This window comes from Microcaecilia unicolor, unplaced genomic scaffold, assembly GCF_901765095.1.
Source record: "Microcaecilia unicolor unplaced genomic scaffold, aMicUni1.1, whole genome shotgun sequence".
Lineage (NCBI taxonomy): Eukaryota > Metazoa > Chordata > Amphibia > Gymnophiona > Siphonopidae > Microcaecilia > Microcaecilia unicolor.
This window is the reverse complement of record NW_021963679.1, coordinates 425,116-444,876: the sequence shown is the minus strand read 5'-3', so window position 1 is coordinate 444,876 and position 19,761 is coordinate 425,116. Positions and strand designations below refer to the sequence as shown.

Here is a 19,761-nt window from a genome sequence, read left to right as displayed (position 1 = left end):
TAGTTTTATCGCATGCCCCCTAGTCCTAGTATTTTTGGAAAGCGTGAACAGATGCTTTACATCCACCTGTTCCACTCCACTCATTATTTTATATACAGTACCTCTATCATGTCTCCCCTCAGCCGTCTCTTCTCCAAGCTGAATAGCCCTAACCTCCTTAATCTTTCTTCATAGGGAAGTCGTCCCATCCCCGCTATCTTTTTAGTCACCCTTCGCTGCACCTTTTCCAATTCTACTATATCTTTCTTGAGATGCGGCGACCAGAATTGAACACAATACTCAAGGTGCGGTCGCACCATGGAGCGATACAACGGCATTATAACATCCTCACACCTGTTTTCCATACCTTTCCTAATAATACTCAACATTCTATTCGCTTTCCTAGCCGCAGCAGCACACTGAGCAGAAGGTTTCAGTGTATTATCGATGACACCCAGATCCCTTTCTTGGTCCGTAACTCCTAACGTGGAACCTTGCATGACGTACCTATAATTCGGGTTCTTTTTTCCCACATGCATCACCTTGCACTTGCTCACATTAAACGTCATCTGCCATTTAGCCGCCCAGTCTCCCAGTCTCGTAAAGTCCTCTTGTAATTTTTCACAATCCTGTCGCGATTTAACAACTTTGAATAACTTTGTGTCATCAGCAAATTTAATTACCTCGCTAGTTACTCCTATCTCCAAATCATTTATAAATATATTAAAAAGCAGCGGTCCTAGCACAGACCCCTGAGGAACCCCACTAACTACCCTTCTCCATTGTGAATACTACCCATTTAACCCCACTCTCTGTTTCCTATCCTTCAACCAGTTTTTAATCCACAATAGGACATTTCCTCCTATCCCATGACCCTCCAATTTCCTCTGTAGCCTTTCATGAGGTACCTTGTCAAACACCTTTTGAAAATCCAGATACACAATATCAACCGGTTCCCCTTTGTCCACATGTTTGTTTACTCCTTCAAAGAATTGAAGTAAATTGGTCAGGCAAGATTTCCCCACACAAAAGCCGTGCTGACTTGGTCTCAGTAATTCTTGTCCTCGGATGTGCTCTGTAATTTTGTTTTTAATAATAGTCTCTACCATTTTCCCCGGCACCGACGTCAGACTCACTGGTCTATAATTTCCCGGATCTCCCCTGGAGCCTTTTTTAAAAATGGGCGTTACATTGGCCACCCTCCAATCTTCCGGTACCACGCTCGATTTTAAGGATAAGTTGCATATCACTAGCAGTAGCTCCGCAAGCTCATTTTTCAGTTCTATCAGTACTCTAGGATGAATACCATCCGGTCCAGGAGATTTGCTACTCTTCAGTTTGCTGAACTGCCCCACTACGTCCTCCAGGTTTACCGTGAAGTCAGTAAGTTTCTCCGACTCGTCCGCTTGAAATACCATTTCCGACACTGGTATCCCACCCAAATGTTCCTCGGTGAAGACCGAAGTAAAGAATTCATTCAGTCTCTCTGCTACGTCTTTGTCTTCCTTGATACTGTATGCAATTCTGGTGACCGCTCCTGCAAAAAGATATAAACAGGGTGGAGTCAGTCCAGAAGGCAGCTACAAACTGGCCAGTGATCTCTGACATAAAGCGTACAGGGACAGGTTTTTAGACCTCAATGTGTATACTGTGGAAGAAAGGTGGGAGAGAGGGGGGGGATATGATAGAGACAATTAAATACCTCCGTGGCATTAACTTACAGGAGGTGAGCCTTTTGCAAATGAACTTTAGAATGAGAGGGCATAGGATAAAGTTAAGAGGAAATAGACTCAGGAGTAATGTAGGAAAATACTCTTTCATGGAAAGGGCGGTAGATGTTTGGCATGACCTCCCAGTGAAGGTTGTAGAGACGAGGACTGTGTCTGAATGTTCCAGCCTGTTCCAGCTTGTTCCAGTCAGTCTGTTCCAGCTGTTCCAGTCCATCTGTTCCAGCTGCTCCAGTCCGTCTGTTCCAGCTTGTTCAGTCCATCCGTCCCAGCAAGTCAAGTCCGTCTGTTTCTACTTGTTCCAGTCCATCTGCACCTACTTGTTCCAATCCGTCTGTACCAGCTTCCTCCAGTCCGTCTGTTCCAGCTTCTTCCGGCTTGTTCCAGCTTGCTCCAGTCTGCCCATTCCAGCTTGTTCCTGTCCTTCTGCTCCAGCTTGTTCCAGTCCGTTTGTAGTAGTAATTTAAGAAAGCATGGAACAGGCACATGGGATCTCTTAGGAAAAGGCGGAGTTAGAGGTAATTGAGGATGGGTACACCGGCTGGGCCATTTGGCGCTTGTCTACTGTCATGTTTCTATGTTTCTGTAATCACATTATTCCAACTCTTCGAGAATTGCACTGGTTACCTATTGTCTGGAGGATCAGGTTTAAAGTTTTAACTCTGATCCATAAAGCTCTGAATGACAACAGCCCATTGACTTTGGTTAGCTCTTTGAAAATCTACGTGCCTGTCAAACTCTAAGATCTGGAGACAAATTCTTACTTGAGGTTCCATCTTTCCAACAAGTCAGATTAGATGCTTATCGATTTTCTATATTTTATATAGAGGAACCTGTTCTGTGGAATGCATTACCTGAAACATTGTGCAAAATCTGCTCAATTGTGCAGTTCAGAAAGCATTTGAAAGCATACCTGTTTACACAGGCTTTTTCTGCCATTTAGTGACTGCTGTTGGATTCATGATTTATTATCTTTAACTGCTGTATAGAAACTTTATTTTATATGTTATGTTTAATTGTGTTTGCAGGTTCCTGTGCCACTTGTTAAGAATTTTATTATGTATGTTTTATTGGTAACCACCTAGAATTGTACGATAGTGCAGGCTATACATTTTTTAAATAAATGCCATCCTTTCAAAACTAGAAAGTTGAACAGGAGTAGAGCAACATCTGTTTATCCAATCTTGCTAGAACTAGGTAGAACAAAATGTCTTAGTTTTATTTAATAATCTCTTCATGCCAGTCACAAGTACCGTATTTGTAACATAATAATATAATATATTAAAATAAATGACAACAGGAAAAGACCATCTGTCTCATTCTGTCTTCTTACTCTTTCTGTTCACACTGCTAAGGACACATTCTGCTGCCAGCCACTGTACTTGATCACCTACAGGATTTCTTATTCAGGACAGTCATTTTTTTGCTTCCTCCTTTGTACTACATCATCATGGGTTTATGTGATAGGGTAGATCACCCATGGAAGGGAGAAATAAGGCTAGGAAATTTAATACAAAGAAAGAAGAAACTATAGTTCTTGGAGGAATGAAAGCTGTAGTTTTTGTGGCAGGAGAACAATCTAGAAGTGTAGGGGGTGATACTTAGGACTATAGTATAAAAAGTGAGAGTTAGTTGAGGGTTCATTCAGAGGAAGAATGAAGCCTGGCAAACACTTTGCAAGACTGAGAGCTTGGAATGAGTCAGTGGGAGGTGCAGCAGGAATTGATGGAAACATACATAGGGGGGCAGTCTGTTCTCTCAGTAAAAGTTAAAGTGGGTGGTGTCAGCAGGGCCGGGGCTAGCAGCCCAGCACAAGGTTGCTTCAGAAAGTGAACGCTATCACTGTTGCAGTGTTTTTTAAATAAACAAGTTGAGGTCTTGGAATCAAATAGTTGAAGATATTCAGTAAAAAGGCTGGTGCAATGAAGGACTTGATCCCAGAGCTTCCTGAAATTGGGCCATTCTGATTCTGTAATTTATTTGAGGGAGACTATTATGGAAGTCATTTGTGCTCATAAGAAAACTGTACGTGAAGACATTGTAAAGTAAACTACAGCCTGAACTGGGTTTTCAGTGCCTTTTATTTCTGTATATAAAGATCCCTATTTGGTTCACGTCAGCACTAACTTTTCCCAAATAAGTTCTGGGATAGTGGCAATGTTCAGTTTCCTATCCGGATAAGTTCCAGGACTGCTTACACTCCACCGTGGCACAATCTACATAGTGCAGAGGCAGTCTGAAAGGATATCCAGAGGCACTGTTCAGATAATGCTTCTGAATGTCCTGTTCAGCAGCACTTATCCGGATAGCAGATTCTGTTATAAGGATAGGTGCTGTTGAATATTGACCCAACTATTTCTAGCTGTTCTACCTGCCAGCAGATAACAGCTAGGAATCTTCAAAGCTGTCAAGAACATATGGAGCAGCTCTTCGGCTCCCCCCTCAGTATTGATCCAGTTGTTCCAGATGCTGATGCTGCATTGACATGGAGAGAACATTGTTTCACTTTAAGATCAAGCACTGATAGAGGCCACAGAAGCAAGACATTGTTTTAAATCTCATGTTATGCATGTGAATAATTCTGGTGCATCAACAAGTAGCAAAAGACACCAGTACAGAACAATGAGTGAAGGTGAAGTGATACCATTATCAGACCTCGTTGATGCACAATGTCAGGAACCATTGTGAGCCATACGAGCTCCTAAGCATCCCTGTAGAAAGAGTTACTTATCTTCCTGTATATGTGGGAGCATATAACAGTCTAAGCCATCGATACACCTCTCGTAACCTAGAAGGATGTCACAACTCCTACTGCTTCCCTTGCAGCTTTGGCAACAGCTACATCTGGAGAAGATTTTTTTTTTAAATGTGAACACCTTTAAGCAAGCGTTGCTGCATCAGCTGCATGAAAAACAGTTCAGACGAGGTTTCCGACAATGGTGAACCAAGTCTAGAGACATTGTATCAATGGCAATGCCTCCCAGGACATCACTATCAGTGCCTATTGCTATTCGTGTCAAGGGAGGAGGTTCACCATGGTAACATTCTACACTGAGCTCTACACCTCAAATGTCAAGAAAAAAACAAACTGAAACTTTTACTGTAGCCTAATGGTTAGTGCAATGACCTGAGAACTTGAGGAACTGGGTTCAGTTTCCACTTCATCAGATTGGGCAAATCACTTAACCTTCCATTGTCTCAGGTACAAAATAAGTACCTGTATATAATATGTAAATGCATATTATATAATACTAGTAAAAAAGCCCCGTTTCTGATGCAAATGAAACGGGGGCTAGCAAGGTTTTCTTCTGTGTGCATGTGGGAGTGTGTGTGTCCCTGCCCTCTGCCCTCTCTCCCCTCCCCTGTGCTCTCTGTCCCCTCCCCCCCTCGGAGTAGAGTCCTTCAGTGTTAAGTTTCCTGCTGTGCTGTGTTTGTGTTACAGAGATAGTGAGGGCTTCTGCCCTCTCTTCCCTTCCCCCTCTGAGTCCTTCACTGTTACAGAGAGAGCGATTTGATTTCGTGCTTTGCTGTGTTTTCCTTCACTGTTTGTGTTACAGAGAGAGCGAGGGTGGGGCAGACACTCATGGGGAAACCGGATATCTCTCCCCCTTCACACTTCCGGCTGGAGGCTTCATTTAGAACGTTGGTGGTGCCTTTTATATAAAGAGATGTAAACGCATCCAATCAATGGTACTAAGCCATTCTGACTACTGCAATGGAATCTATGCGGGTTGCAAAGAACAAATTATAAAGAAACTCCAGACCGCTCAGAACACAGCAGCCAGGCTTATATTTGGAAAAACACATTATGAAAGCGCTAAACCCCTCTGAGAAAAACTGCACTGGCTCCCAATCAAAGAACGTATTGCTTTCGAAATATGCACCCTGGTTCACAAAATCATCTACGGCAAAGCCCCGGGATACATGACAGACCTCATAGACCTGCCAACCAGAAACGCAACAAGATTAGCACGAACATACTTAAATCTTCACTACCCAAGCAGTAGAGGTCTCAAGTACAAATCAACGTATGCATCCAGTTTCTCTAACTTAAACGCACAACTATGGAATGCATTGCCAAAAATAGTAAAAACAACTTACGACCACCTACGGAAAGAACTAAAAACAAACCTATTCAAGAAGGCATACCCCACGGACCCAACATAAAAGACTGACTATCTGCAACACAACAAAACCAAAGATCGTTATGGACATATCCCAACTTCCTGCTTCCTCCTTAAATCCCCTATATACCTACCATTCATAACCCTATTCTACCATAATAACACCTTGTATTTGTTCATACCGGAACTGGCGAACACCATTACGGTACTATGTAAGCCACATTTAGCCTGCAAATAGGTGGGAAAATGTGGGATACAAATGCTACAAATAAATAAATAAATAAAATAAATAAACCACTTTGATTGTAACCACAGAAAGGTGGTATATCAAATCCCCGTTCCCTTCTTAGGCTTCCAGAGTTGGTGTCATGATCATTGTGGCTTTCCAGGTTCTGCCACATCCAGGTAAGAAATTTAAATTTGTGTCCAATGAACTTTCCCACCTTAATTTCCTGTCTTCCAGAGTTTAAACTGTATCAACAAATCAAAAGTGCTCCAATAAAAACATGTACCTCAAACCCCAGCCAATCAGGTTTAAGGATCTTATAATAAAGACAACCTTGCAGACGTCACATCACCCTGAAGAAAGCCACAGTACAGTGGCTAAAACATTGGTTCCAATTTCCCAGATGCAGCACAACCCAGATAGCCACAATGATCATGAAGCCTTCACTGTCTATACAAGCACGCACTCAGGCTCCTCCACCAGATTATTATTTTGACAGAGTCTGGGGTAAGACTGTGGATCTGAGGACTTCTTTGATCAGGAAGAGTCTCCTCCCTGGACACCTCTCCTCCACAGGAAAGGGAAAAAAATCTTTACAGAAGACCTCTCTTTCAAATATTCATAACATGCCCTGGTGAGAGTGATACCCATCCCCTGTACTGACAGTGTACCTGGAAGGGCTAAGCCTAGAAGTTGTGGAGTGGAGCCAGGAAATCCACTGAAGAAAACTAAGTGCTGGTCAGGAGCCAACAGTTACCGTAGCAAGTAAAAACTGGAGGTAAGAATAACTGTGGCAAGCAGGAGTTGGAGTTAGAAACAAGGCCACAGGAACAACATATCGATAGAGCAAACTCACTGGAAACTGTTGAACAAGCAAGGGCATGTCTTCCTGGTCTTGCTTATTTTTGGTTCCTGATCAAATACACACCCTATGCCAATCCATGAGGTCCTTTGGGGGAACTTGCCTATTCTGGTACCTACAGGATAATACTTCACTGGCTTCCATCTTGGCTGTGTAGCTTCTGTGGCCCCAGCCACAAATCTCCAAATTCCACTCCCAAGTGTTGTGTACTTGATCCTCAGCAAACCTGATGCAGATTTTGTTCAGGAAGTAAGTACATAAGTATTGCCACACTGGGACAGACCAAAGGTCCATCAAGCCCAGCATCCTGTTTCCAACAATGGCCAATCCAGGACACAAATACCTGGCAAGATCCCGAAAAGTTGAATATATTTTATGCCGCTTATCCCAGAAATAAGCAGTGGATTTTCCCCAAGTCAATTTAATAATGGTCTATGGACTTTTCCTTTAGGAAGCTGTCTAGACCTTTTTTAAACCCCGCCTTTACCACATTCTCTGCAACGAATTCCAGAGTTTAATTACATGTGGAGTGAAGAAAACCTTTCTCGGATTCGTTTTAAATTTACTACTTTGTAGCTTCATCGCGTGCCCCCTAGTCCTAGTATTTTTGGAAAGAGTAAACAAAAGATTCACGTCTGCCCGTTCCACTCCACGCATTATTTTATAGTCCTCTATCATATCTCCCCTCAGCCATCTTTTCTCCAAGCTGAAGAACCCTAGACGCTTCAGCCTTTCCTCATAGGGAAGTCATCCCATCCCCTTTATCAATTTCATCGCCCTTCTCTGTACCTTTTCTAATTCCACTATATCTTTTTTGAGATGCGGCGACCAGAATTGAACACAATAATCGAGGTGCGGTCGCACCATGGACGATACAAGGGCATTATAACGTCCTCACTTTTGTTTTCCATTCCTTTCCTAATAATACCCAACATTCTGTTTGCTTTCTTAGCCGTCGCAGCATACTGAGCAGAGGGTTTCAACATATCATCAACAATAATGGAGTCCATTCCACTTTAGCTGGAGAAAGAGGATACCTCCTGAGCATATGAGCAGGATATTATCTAATGTTTTAACCCCACCCAAGGAAAGCATGACAGTGTCCACTCAAGTAATCCTTAAAGAGACACAAGTGAGAATATGTAAGACAACCCTCTTTTGTTTTAACTTGAATAAGAAGACAGACTCCATATAAGGAGTCCAAAAGGCTACCACAGGCATTGTTGAACTTCCTCTCAAGATGGTTAAAAGTACAAGAATCTACTCTGTGCATGCCCACAGGAGGGATGCTTTGTACTCTTGACTTTCTTTGAAGGAAAGTTTACCAGAATGCTATGCTCACCTCCCACCTAGCTTCTTTCCAGTCCTTATGAGTCAATGCAAGTAAAACACAGTCAGATATTCTCCCTCTACGGAAATGTGACAACCTTTGGACAAGGGGGAAGAGGTAAGGAAAATGGCTGGTTAACCTAACTTTTGTTTTCAAAATGGCATTGAAAGCTTTTACCCTCAGTTATTGTTTAGACAATGGGTATGATGTGCAGGACAAGCTTGCTGATGTGCCCTGCATGGAGTCTCTGGGTCAAATCAAGGACCATTTTTTGGTGCTTCACACCCTCTCTACAGCCACTTCAAACCAGCTCTCATTACCTAGGAGGTACTCAGTTAGGACACCAAAGAAACACTACTATACTCCAAAAAGGCAATGTCCTCCTCCTTCTTCCTCTTCCTGTTTCTAACATCATTCTTAGCAAAGGGCCCAAAAGCCACAATCTGCTCCACAGTCAAAACTTAGGATTTCCTGATCCCAAAGAAAGAAGGGGGGGACTCCATCCATTCCTAGAAATATGAACCGTGAACAAATTCCTGATAAGAGAAAAGTTCAAGATGATTTCCCTAGGTACCTTAATCTTTATTCTGCAAAACAGTGACAGGCCATGTTCCCTGGATTTAAAGGATAGTTATACCCACATAGAAATAGATTCTGTGATTTGGATCTGTCTCAGATTTGTAATAATAAACTAGTGTACACTGTCCTTTGACCTAGCATCAGCACCATTAATATTCACAAATTAGATAGATGTGATAGCAGTGCATCTACATAAAATGAGGATGCACATATCTCCTTGTCTGGAAATATTTTACTGATTGGGAGAACATTCAAGTAGGGGCTGTGGAAACAATAAACAGCTATCTGTGCCTAGCCTTGTTGCTTGATTTATGTGAGGCTTGACGCTATTGAAACCTCTCCCTTCCACCACGAAGCTACTTATAGTGTCTTTTGGACCTCAACATGGTACTATTCCAGTAGATGAAAGCTTCCTTGACTCCTTCAGTCACCTGACCTGAAAGGGTGGTCACTTCAGCATGCAGAGTCAGTACATCTCAGGCATTAATGACTTATATGTTCTATACATAGATTTTCTTCAAAAATAAATAAGGAAAAAAAACCCACTCCAACATATAAGTGTCAAGCAGCAAGAAGGAGGGGAAACCTCCGTGACAAAAATAATTATATATAAAATAGTATTTTTCAATAAGGCACTTAATATATACCTAAAACAAAGAAAAAAGCAATAGGAAGGCATCAGACATTCATGAATGACGGGCCATTGGACACTCTTATGGCTCCAGCTGTTTCAAATCCCAACCTTGTGTCATGTGGTAAATCATTTGCCTCCACTGTAAGAGGTCCAATTATTTAAAGAAGCTTTTAGCTTCTTTAATTAATTGTCAGAATTGGATATTCTCTTATTATGATGTAGCTATTTTATGTAAAAGTTGAACTGTTGTACCTTTGTGATATTACTTTGTAAACCACCTAAGACCATTTGTTTGGAGTAAGTGGTATATGAGCTGTAAGATAAGATGTACACATGATTTTGGTTTGAATTTCTCAGTTCCTGTGGTTGTTTGTATTTGACAACTGATTTTCTGAGACCCATAACCTACCTAAGATATTTCTACACTAAATCTACTGGTGACACCGGGGGGAGATTCAGGAAAATTAAAAAAACCTTAGATTGTTCCTTCTGCTTTGATTTTCCAGTTATTCCATTTGCTTTTGCAAATCCCTTTCTTTTAACCTGAGGCAGAATTTATTTATTTATTTATTTATTGCATTTGTATCCCACATTTTCCCACCTATTTGCAGGCTCAATGTGGCTTACATTGTTCCGTCATGACAATCGCCATTTCCGGAGTGAGAGATACAGTGGTATTACAGTAAAGATCTTACTTGATATAGTAGATTGAGCAGCCTTCTCAATAGCATTAAAATCTTCATTTCTAGTAGAAAATTGTAAAGAAAGTACCTGTAGAGACTTATCCAGGGCATGCAGTGCTTCAGCATAAGTTGTCTAAAGTTATGACTAGTGGTCTATCTCCCAATCCTTTTACTTATGTAGCTGGGGAAGAAAAATCAGCTTCTTCCATTGTACCAAAGACTCCCTCCTATAACAGGGAGGAAGCAGCCAGTGGACCCCCCTCCTCAGGTAACCTTCCTCTACTTCATCTCAGAGCAGGTTGCTCCAGCACTGCTGGTCAACTCATTGCCAGGCTGCAAGAATGCACGTCGTGTCAGAGCTAACTGATACCCCATCCAAACCATTGCCTTATGGAACCTCCAGAGCCATGCATAGCCACAGATGCCTCCATAAAGGCTGAACTCTGCATGACTCTAGAGTCACTTGCACTAGCCAGAAAGGCTCCACGGCCATGGAGGTGGTAACTCCTAGGCTTAGCCTGGTGTTTCCCCATTGCTCACAATTGACAACGGAGAGTACTAACCGGACCTCAACACAGCACATCCCTTCTGAATGCCATCCCTAAGGAATTACTTCTCTACAGAAAGGGTGGTGGATGTGTGGAGCAGCCTACTAATGGAGGTGATGGAGATGAGGTCTATCTGAATTCCAGAAAGCTTGAGAAAATAACAGAGGATCTCTAAGGGAGAGGAAGGGATAGTAGAGGCTAGTAGTTGTTATTTATGGGCAGACTGGTAAGGCCATGTGGTCTTTATCTGTTGTCATTTTCTATGGTTCTGTGCAACTATGGATCATGATTTAAACCTCTGTGATGAATTTAATAAAGGCAATTAGTAAATCTTAATAAATAAAATATATGGCTACTCACATCTATAAACCTTGTAAAATAGGCAATGGTTCAGTCAAAACTGGAGATGCATGGATTTCCAGAATGTTGTGATGAGGGAAAAGGGAAGAAAAAAAAGAAATAAAATGGAAAGCCTATAGAGTGTTGACATAAAAACAAATGACTTGTTTTTATGCTTTGTAATATCTATATTTAGTGTTTGAGTAAATAAAATTCAAAGTCAAGCACACATCCCATACAACCACAGGAAGGCAAACAGACTGCTTAAATGCATATATTATTGGACTCCAATAATGTTATGTGTGATGTATAAAATACACATGTTTTTTTTTTTTTTTTTTTTTTTTTTTTTATTATTTTATTTATAAGTTTTAACAGATCATTACAAGAACACTTGTAAATGAAAAAATGGAGAAAAGTATACATATTTTTCAAAGGAAAATCAATATATAAGAAAACTACTTAATCTCATCCATTTCAAGTCCACAATTTGGGAAAAAAAACAAGGTACAATTCCAGGAAAATAATTTTTTCATGAATACAAGATCAAGAAAAAAAAAAGAAGAGAACATAACATGCCTTATATTCCTTTTTACGGAGTAGATGTAGACAAAGCCTGGAATTGCTGACTAGAGCTAGTCGCTAACTTAGAATCAAGAAAATTGTTCAGCTGACATGCATCATAGAAAATATATTTGACTGAACTAACTTTAATCACGCATTTACATGGAAAATTTAACCAGAATAAACCTCCTAACTGTAAGACCCTTGGACGGAGTTTCAGAAACGCTTGACGTCTCCTTTGTGTAACTCTGGCTATATCCGGAAATATTCTAATTTTTGTATTCATAAAGAGATCATCTCTATGGCGAAAAAATTGTTTAAGAACCCAATCACGGTCGGGTTCTAACACAAAGGAGACAATCAATGTTGCAGGAATCGTTGTCATTTCTTCTTTTTGAAGTTCTTGTGTTAAATTCAGCATGTCGAATGAAGCATCAGATCTTTGTTCTGGTTGGTCCACTACACCCTTTTGTTTCTCAATTTTATATGGAGGCAAATAATAAATTTTAGAAATCGGAGGGTATGCTTGTTCTGGAATCTTTAGTATTTCTGATAAATATTTTTTAAACATTATTAGTGGAGCCATTTGAATAGTTTTTGGAAAATTAATCAACCTAAGAGTTTTAGCTCTTAGTTGATTTTCCAAATTTTCAGTCTTTTGGTGCAAAATAATGTTCTCTTTTATCAAGTTTGATTGTATTTGTTGTGAAGTTTTTAGAGCTTCATTACATGAAATTAAAGTTTTTTCGGTGTTACTCATTCTGGTTTCTAAAACTTCAATTTTTTCCAAAGGCATCTGGGTTACCTGTAGCACCTGAGATATCTTCTGTGTAAAAGAGTTCTCAAGTCCCACCAAGGCTTCCCAAATCGAATCAAGAGTTATATTCCCAGGTTTAGTAGGCAAAAATGACTTACTGGGTATAGCAAGCTCAGTCAAAACTTTCTTCATTGTCTGCTCCTTGGTCCCAGCCAGCAATTCCCTAGGTCTTGCTCCTCCGACTTCCACAACCGGTAGTTCCTGGTCTGCTGCAGTTCCCTCAGCTGAATGCACTTCCAGGTCAGAGACACTGGGTGCTTCCTGCCCCTGCTGTAGACCCCTTGCCGGCATCATCGGAGGACTCCGCTGCTCGGGGCTGAAGGTGATGTCGGCCTCAAGCTGAGGGAGCAAAGAACCTCCCATTGCTCCCTCCTGCAGCGAGGAATCTTGCCCCGGCATTCTCACCGGCAGCGCGAAACGGTCCATCGGTCCCGAAATCACGGCAGCTGTGGAGGGAATCACCCGCTGCCTGCCCCTCCGTTTCGGCATCGCAAACAAGGTAAAAAAGAATTTTTTTCAAAGGATTGAGGGGAAACGGGTAACGAGCCGTCTGGCTAGCGTTCCCTTCCGGACGCCATCTTGTTTTTTCCTATCCTAAAATACACATGTTAACAAGATTCATACTTCATGTACAGTGATCAGAGATTAGGTGGAGCTTGGGTAGACTTGTGGTTTCATATGTTTTATAAAATATGCATATGTGTGTGTAATCCCCCATTATAATGGGATTACTAAAGATCATGAGAGAACTCTCCAGAGTCTATGAGGGTAGGGTTCTGAGGTTGTGGGTGGTAAAGGATCCAGCTCAAGGAAGTGGGTTCCTGGGTAAAATGCAGAAGGAAATGTTTCTGAATTATGGTGTGGGAGGAGTTAAGAGTTAATAAATAATGTTGGGGAGTGCACAAGGTCTTTGGTTGCCTGTGCCCCTGCCGGGACCCTTGGAGGAGAGGGGGAGTTCTGGATGGGTTTGAGAAACTAAGGCTGACCAAAGAGGTGGTTTCTGCAAATTCTAGCATTAACCGTGAAGTGGAGGAGTGCTGCAGGTGGGAAATATGGGATCCCAGCCTAGGAGCAGGAACAGTGAAGAGCTGTTAGGAGCCAAAAGCGGTAGCCTAGAGAGGTACGCCTTTGGAAGAATGTGGACAGACAGGGAGGTCTGGTCCAAAGAAGGAGATCTGCTTGTTGCATAAGTGCTACAGGCATAGCCTTAGGTTGTTTCACCTAGAAGGGATGGGTATGGACAGGAGAAGCTGTAAATAAGTACATACTGTAGGATTATAGATTTTATTGGAGAAGATACACCATATCCCTCTGGATTTACAGTTTGCATCTGCTATCAAGTTTGGATTACAAATTGACTGATGTTTCATAAAAGAAGATTTGAACTGCCTGTTGGAAAATATTAAGTAAAGTTTGATTATCTTTCATAAGTCTCTGGACTGGAGTCTTTTCTTTGGGTGAGAGTGAAGCTTATTTACTCCTAGGCTGGTAAAGGAAAGAGAACAGAGAGTAAAAGAGAAATAAAGCCTCATCTCAAAGGCCTTCCAGATTTTTATCCAGTCCCGGCCTATGCCCAGCTCAGTGTGTGTGACTAGAAAAGCTGCCGTGCTTTTAGGGACTTGAGATCTTCCTTTCTTTGTGGCCCTGATCTCGGGTGCCCCTGACCGCGACAAGCTAGCTGGTGCCCGGACTGTGTGGTGAGACCAGGGTTACTTGTGTATACTTTATGTACAGACACTTCTTTGCCCAAGTCTTATAAATATACATAGCTACCTGTGCGTCTTTATAAAATAGCATGGAAATAGGCACCTACTTATGCTTCATACATAGGTGACATGTTGTTAAAATTTTCTTCGTGTTTCCCAAGTCTATTTATACCTACTGTATTTGAATGTAACTTAATTTAAGCTACCCCTAAAAGTGTATGACCTACGGATCCTGTTTACAAAACTGTGCTAGCGGCTGGTGGTGTAGTACTGCTGACAAAATCCATTCACTTTGAATGGGCTGTGTTGGCAACGCCATGTGGCTTTGTAAACGGGGGGGGGGGGGGGGGGCAAATCTTAATAAATACAGCAAAGTTAAAATTGATAAGCATTTCACATATCCTTGAATTGACATTTTTTGTTTGCACTAAATGATTTTTATAATATTTTTTGCACTACAAAGGATTCTTGACTCATGATAGAAATTTGCAGGTATGAAAGAGACCAGGGTTAATTCGACTTGCTTTGAGGTTTTCCTCTTCTGATGAAGTCAAATGCTTAACATCTTTGTGTTTTAGAGTAATTTAATGTTGTGATCGATTTATTTTTTTTCTTTACGTTTTACATGTATATTTCTGCAAACGGCAATGAAACATCCTAAGGATAGCACAGGACCAAGGCAAACTCCCTTAAGGAAAGAAGAATCATGAAATGCTGTTTTGTTTTATTTAGGCTGCTTTCATTGATACAAATAATAGTTTTAATTTGTATATGTAAATCCAACTTTTGTATGGCATAGATTTCTAATATTTTTCAGTAACAGAGGGAAACTGGAAAGTTTAACATTTTATACCTTCATTGACAGGGCTGACTGGAAGGATTCTTACTGCAATATTGGAGGCAGAATATGAAATCACAGCACTGCAGATGGTAAGCTGTTTGGAAGTGACTATAGATTGAAGAAGAACTTTAAAATATAGAGAAGAATTTTCAAAGTGTTTTACACATTTTGTATAAGCAGTTGCTTACCTATAACAGATGTTTAGCATAAACAGCAACATTGAATAGGCATAGAACTGGATCACATCGCTGCATGGTATCAGCATTGGAACTAAGTAGTTCTGAGCATATATGGCCCTTCTCACCCATGGAAGTCTTCTCAGTGTCTCAGTTTGTTCTATAGCTCAAGAAAGAATGCAGCTGTCTAATCCTGTCCAACTTTGCTTTTTCTGTCAACAAGCAAGACTGAGTGAGACACACAAGGGTGTGACTCCTGAGCTTAGGGCCTCTCACTGTTGTAGGTTCATTGATCATCCAGGAGCAGTCTATTCATGGATATCAATGCAAGTTGCTAAATACTGGTCCAAAAATATGAGATGTAAAAGTAAAAAAAGAGGACCAAGTAACTGCTGTACATATAGGGGCAATTCTATAACTAGGTTCCTCCATGGTAGAAGCCCATTCTATAATGGAACCTAGGACCCATTATAGAATACTAGCATAGTACATACACACCTAACTAGGGCAGGTGCAGTATATATACTCCACCTATATCCCACCCAGGCTCCGCCCCTGTGTATGCATCTCCTGCAAATATATACTATGGAAGTTAAGCGGATATTTGCAGAATAGTGCTTAAGTGGCATGCTAGCATATACATGCACATACACACATATTTTAGCAATCTAAACATTTATACACATAAAATGCGCATAAATGTTAGTGCCCAGTTTCTAGAATTGCCCCAATACTGTCCAGCAAAGCAGACTTCAAAGAGCTACTGTAGCTGCAGTAGCTCTAATTTGATGAAATTTAACTGTACTACCTGTAGGAACACCAGTTTGTTCATAGCAGAAAATCTCTGTTGTTTAAGTGCTTTCTTGCTGCTACCAAGATATCTTGAACTTGCGTTGACAGAACCAGAGTGGAAACTTTAAAGGTGTTCAATTTCCATCTTGTCGAGACAGATAATTTGAATGCAGAAGGGGCCACCATTCTGTGTTATCAAAGTTAGAAATGTTTGAAGCTTGCTTAGAGAATGAACTGAACTGAGTAATTTTGCTTTGTTTTAAGAAGAGGAATCTCAATTCTGACAATACTAATACTGAGAAGCATTGTCCTGGCCATTTAAAAAACGTGTACACTGTTTTGCTATTAGAGGGATAAGCAAATAATTGTAAAGGAGAGGCTATTCCCAGTTTATAGGCAGCACATCCCATGGATGAGCCCACTAAACAATGGTGTGGAGAAACAGGTGTACTTGAGGAATGCCCCAGACCTGAAAAATATCCCACAAGGTTTGATGGTCAAGAGAACACTCACGGGGCTGAAGAACTCTGCTAAGCTTGTCTTCTGTCTGGTTCTGATTGCTCAAAATGTAGGTGGAATTAATTTATATGTGATAAGAAATTGCAAAGTCTGAAATTTTTGCTGCTTCCCATTCTCCTTGTTTGATCCTGATTGAGCCTGTATTCAAACTGATTAATTCTGAAGAAGATGTACAAACACCAAAGGAAATAAAATAGCACTCCAAACTTAGATGATTTATGTGGAGCATTTATTCAGTTTGTGACCAACCTACCTATGTGAGTCAAGAGTAGAGGTGGGCTCCCCATCAATGTTTGGTAGAATATATTCTGAGAATGGACTAATACTTTAGGTGAGCAAAGGGGACACCTGGTCATACTGAGTTCTGATATCCACCACTGTAGCATAGTCTAAAGTAAAGGTGATGAATGAATTGTAGCCTTTAGAGTTTGGGTAAATCGATTCCATTGGAATTTGCAAACCCATTATGATCTTTCTGGCATTTGCTTGAGGGATGCAGCTTTCTCGTGAAGCAAATGGGCAAAAGTCTAAGGTAGCTGAGAGAGGGTAGGATCTTTCTAGTTGAAATGACAGAAACCTCAAATGATATCCTATTCTGACAATGCGAGAACTCAGGAATCAGTTGTGATTTTCTTCCATTTCTGAAGAAAGGACTATACCCAACCCTTTTCATGTAGGACAGGATGTATATTCTTTAAGGAAATTAGCTATGATTAGAGAAGAGAGTCAAAAAGAAGGAGGCTGCTTTTGGTGCACAGATGCAGACTTCTTCGGTTGTCCTGTTTCTCTCTGGTGAGGCTTAGCAAAAGACTGACACTGGGCTTATGGTTGCCCAGATAAGGCAAACAAGCCTCTGCTTCAGTAGAAGAAACTTCTGTTATAATGGGTTGGGCTTGTTCATCTAGATAATGATGAAGATGGTAGTGCGGCTACTGATCTTTGATGGTGTTTTTCAGTCTCTTTAATCTTACTGCAATAAATAGAATCACCAGTGCCTGGGGCATCTAGTATGAACATCCTCATAAAAGCTCAAAGCATACAACAAGGAAGCTCATTTGGCTGTAATGTCAGAAACTGAGATTCCCAAAGAAGTGTCAAATACATCACATGCTTGTAAGACATGTAAGACATATTCTGCATTCATGTACTTTTGCATGAATTGTTACCAGTTCAGCCTGTGGCTTGGTAGTTAGGCTAGATGAAAATCTTCTATTCCACTCCATTGCTTATATACTGCTTAAATCTGCCAAGGAATCAAAGCAGTTTACAAAAGAATGTACTAAATTAATAACAAAACATTATTCAATACTTATCAAACAAATAGAATTTTAAAGCCTTCCTAAACTTTAAGTAATTTGAGATTGTTTGAATAGAGACAGGAATAATATTCCAGATCTTGAAAGATTAATAAGCAAAAGAACTATCTTTTATACTTTTATATCACACATTTTTAACAGAAGGAAAGCTCAATCTTGAAAAAGAAGAAGCATGAACTGACAGCCTGCTAGAAGGATAAGTTAATAACTGACTGTGGGAAAGTGGACAATTACCTGTGAAAATCTTGTAAAGTAACAAGCTACTTTAAAATCCACCCTCTCTTTCACTGTTAACCAATGAGGTTCTCTCAAAATAAGCAACACAACCAATTAGTCTGGCTGCTGAGTTCTGCAGTAATTGTAATCTATTCAATAACTGTTGATGTATACCAACATAAAGAGCACTTCAATAATTAGTCTGTGAGAGAATTATCATCTGTACTATCACATGAAACTGTTCTGGGAAAAAAGAAAGAACACACTATCCACAGCTGATGTAAAAAGTGTGCCTGTACTGAACCATGTGAAGTTGATGGGTTGCAATTTATGTAGATAATATTGCACTCTGAAATATTTTTTTTGCTTAAATGGGCCAATTACTGGGATCTTTATAGATGGCATATTAGAAAACTACCAACTACTGAAGAATAAAAAAGCTGAACTCTACTGAATTCAGGTGATGGTTTAACTTTATACTTTTTAAGTCCATCTTTATAGAGATGGGCTAAATTATTAATAGGGTTTACCACAAAAGAAGCGGTTGATCATATAATATACTATATATTATAATGCATACTGTAGCCATTGGTACCTCCAAGTATTTTAAGAGGCCAGATACATCTAATTGAGGTTCTGCTTCTTGTTATAGAGGAAAGGGAACCCCACTTGATATGCACTGAACCAATCTTAGGTAAAAAAGAATCTTCATAGAAAGATTGACTACAAGCAGGATAGGAAGGGTCAGAGGGCATTCTCATCGAGTATTCCCCTTGTTTTATAGAAGTTTCTGGCAGGATGAATTCATTATCTTGGTAACTTTCCAGTCCAAATTCAAGAGATTTCTGAATGCATCAAAGAAAAAGATAGAGTGCTCTACTTGTGCTTCTTAATATGAGATAGAGAGCAGAGACACTATCAGCGGAATTTTCGAAAGAGAAGGGCACCCATCTTCCGACACAAATCGGGAGATGGGCGTCTTTCTCTCAGAGTCGCCCAAATCGGCATAATCGAAAGCCGATTTTGGGCGCCCTCAACTGCTTTCCGTTGCGGGGATGACCAAAGTTCACGGGGGCGTGTCTGCACAGTACCGAAGGTGGGACCAGGGCTTGATTAACACATGGGTGTCCTCGGCTGATAATGGAAAAAAGAAGGGCGTCCCTGACGAGCGTTTGGCCGACTTTACTTGGTCCATTTTTTTTTTCACGGACCAAGCCTTGAAAAGGTGCTCGAACTGACCAGATGACCACCGGAGGGAATTGGGGATGACCTCCCCTTACTCCCCCAGTGGTCACCAACCCCCTCCCACCCAAAAGAAAAATTTTAAAACATTTTTTGCCAGCCTCAAATGTCATACCCAGCTCCATCACAGCAGTATGCAGGTCCCTGGAGCAGTTTTTAATGGGTGCAGTGCACTTCAGGCAGGCGGAGCCAGGCCCATCCCCCCCCTACCTGTTACACTTGTGGTGGTAAATGTGAGCCCTTCAAAACCAACCTACTGTACCCACATGTAGATGCCCCCCTTCACCCCTTAGGGCTATGGTAGTGGTGTACAGTTGTGGGTATTGGGTTTTGGGGGGCTCAGCACCCAAGGTAAGGGAGCTATGTACCTGGGAGCAATTTGTGAAGTCCACTTCAGTGACCCCTAGGGTGCCCGGTTAGTGTCCTGGCATGTCAGAGGGACCAGTGCACTATGAATGCTGGCTCCTCCCACGACCAAAGGACTTGGATTTGGTCGTTTTTGAGATGGGCGTCCTCGGTTTCCATTATGGCCAAAAACCGG

The 19,761-nt window shown here is 41.0% G+C and overlaps 1 protein-coding gene across 1 annotated transcript in view; it reads left to right on the top strand.

Moving 5' to 3' along the window:
- The window catches only part of LOC115459561 (nucleoside diphosphate kinase 7-like), a 542,835-nt gene that overhangs the window by 326,339 nt on the left and 196,735 nt on the right, over positions 1–19,761 (top strand). Inside the window, exon 8 of the mRNA XM_030189374.1 lies at positions 14,984–15,048. Coding sequence (XP_030045234.1) covers positions 14,984–15,048 — 65 coding nt within the window. The remainder of the gene's footprint in view (positions 1–14,983; positions 15,049–19,761) is intronic.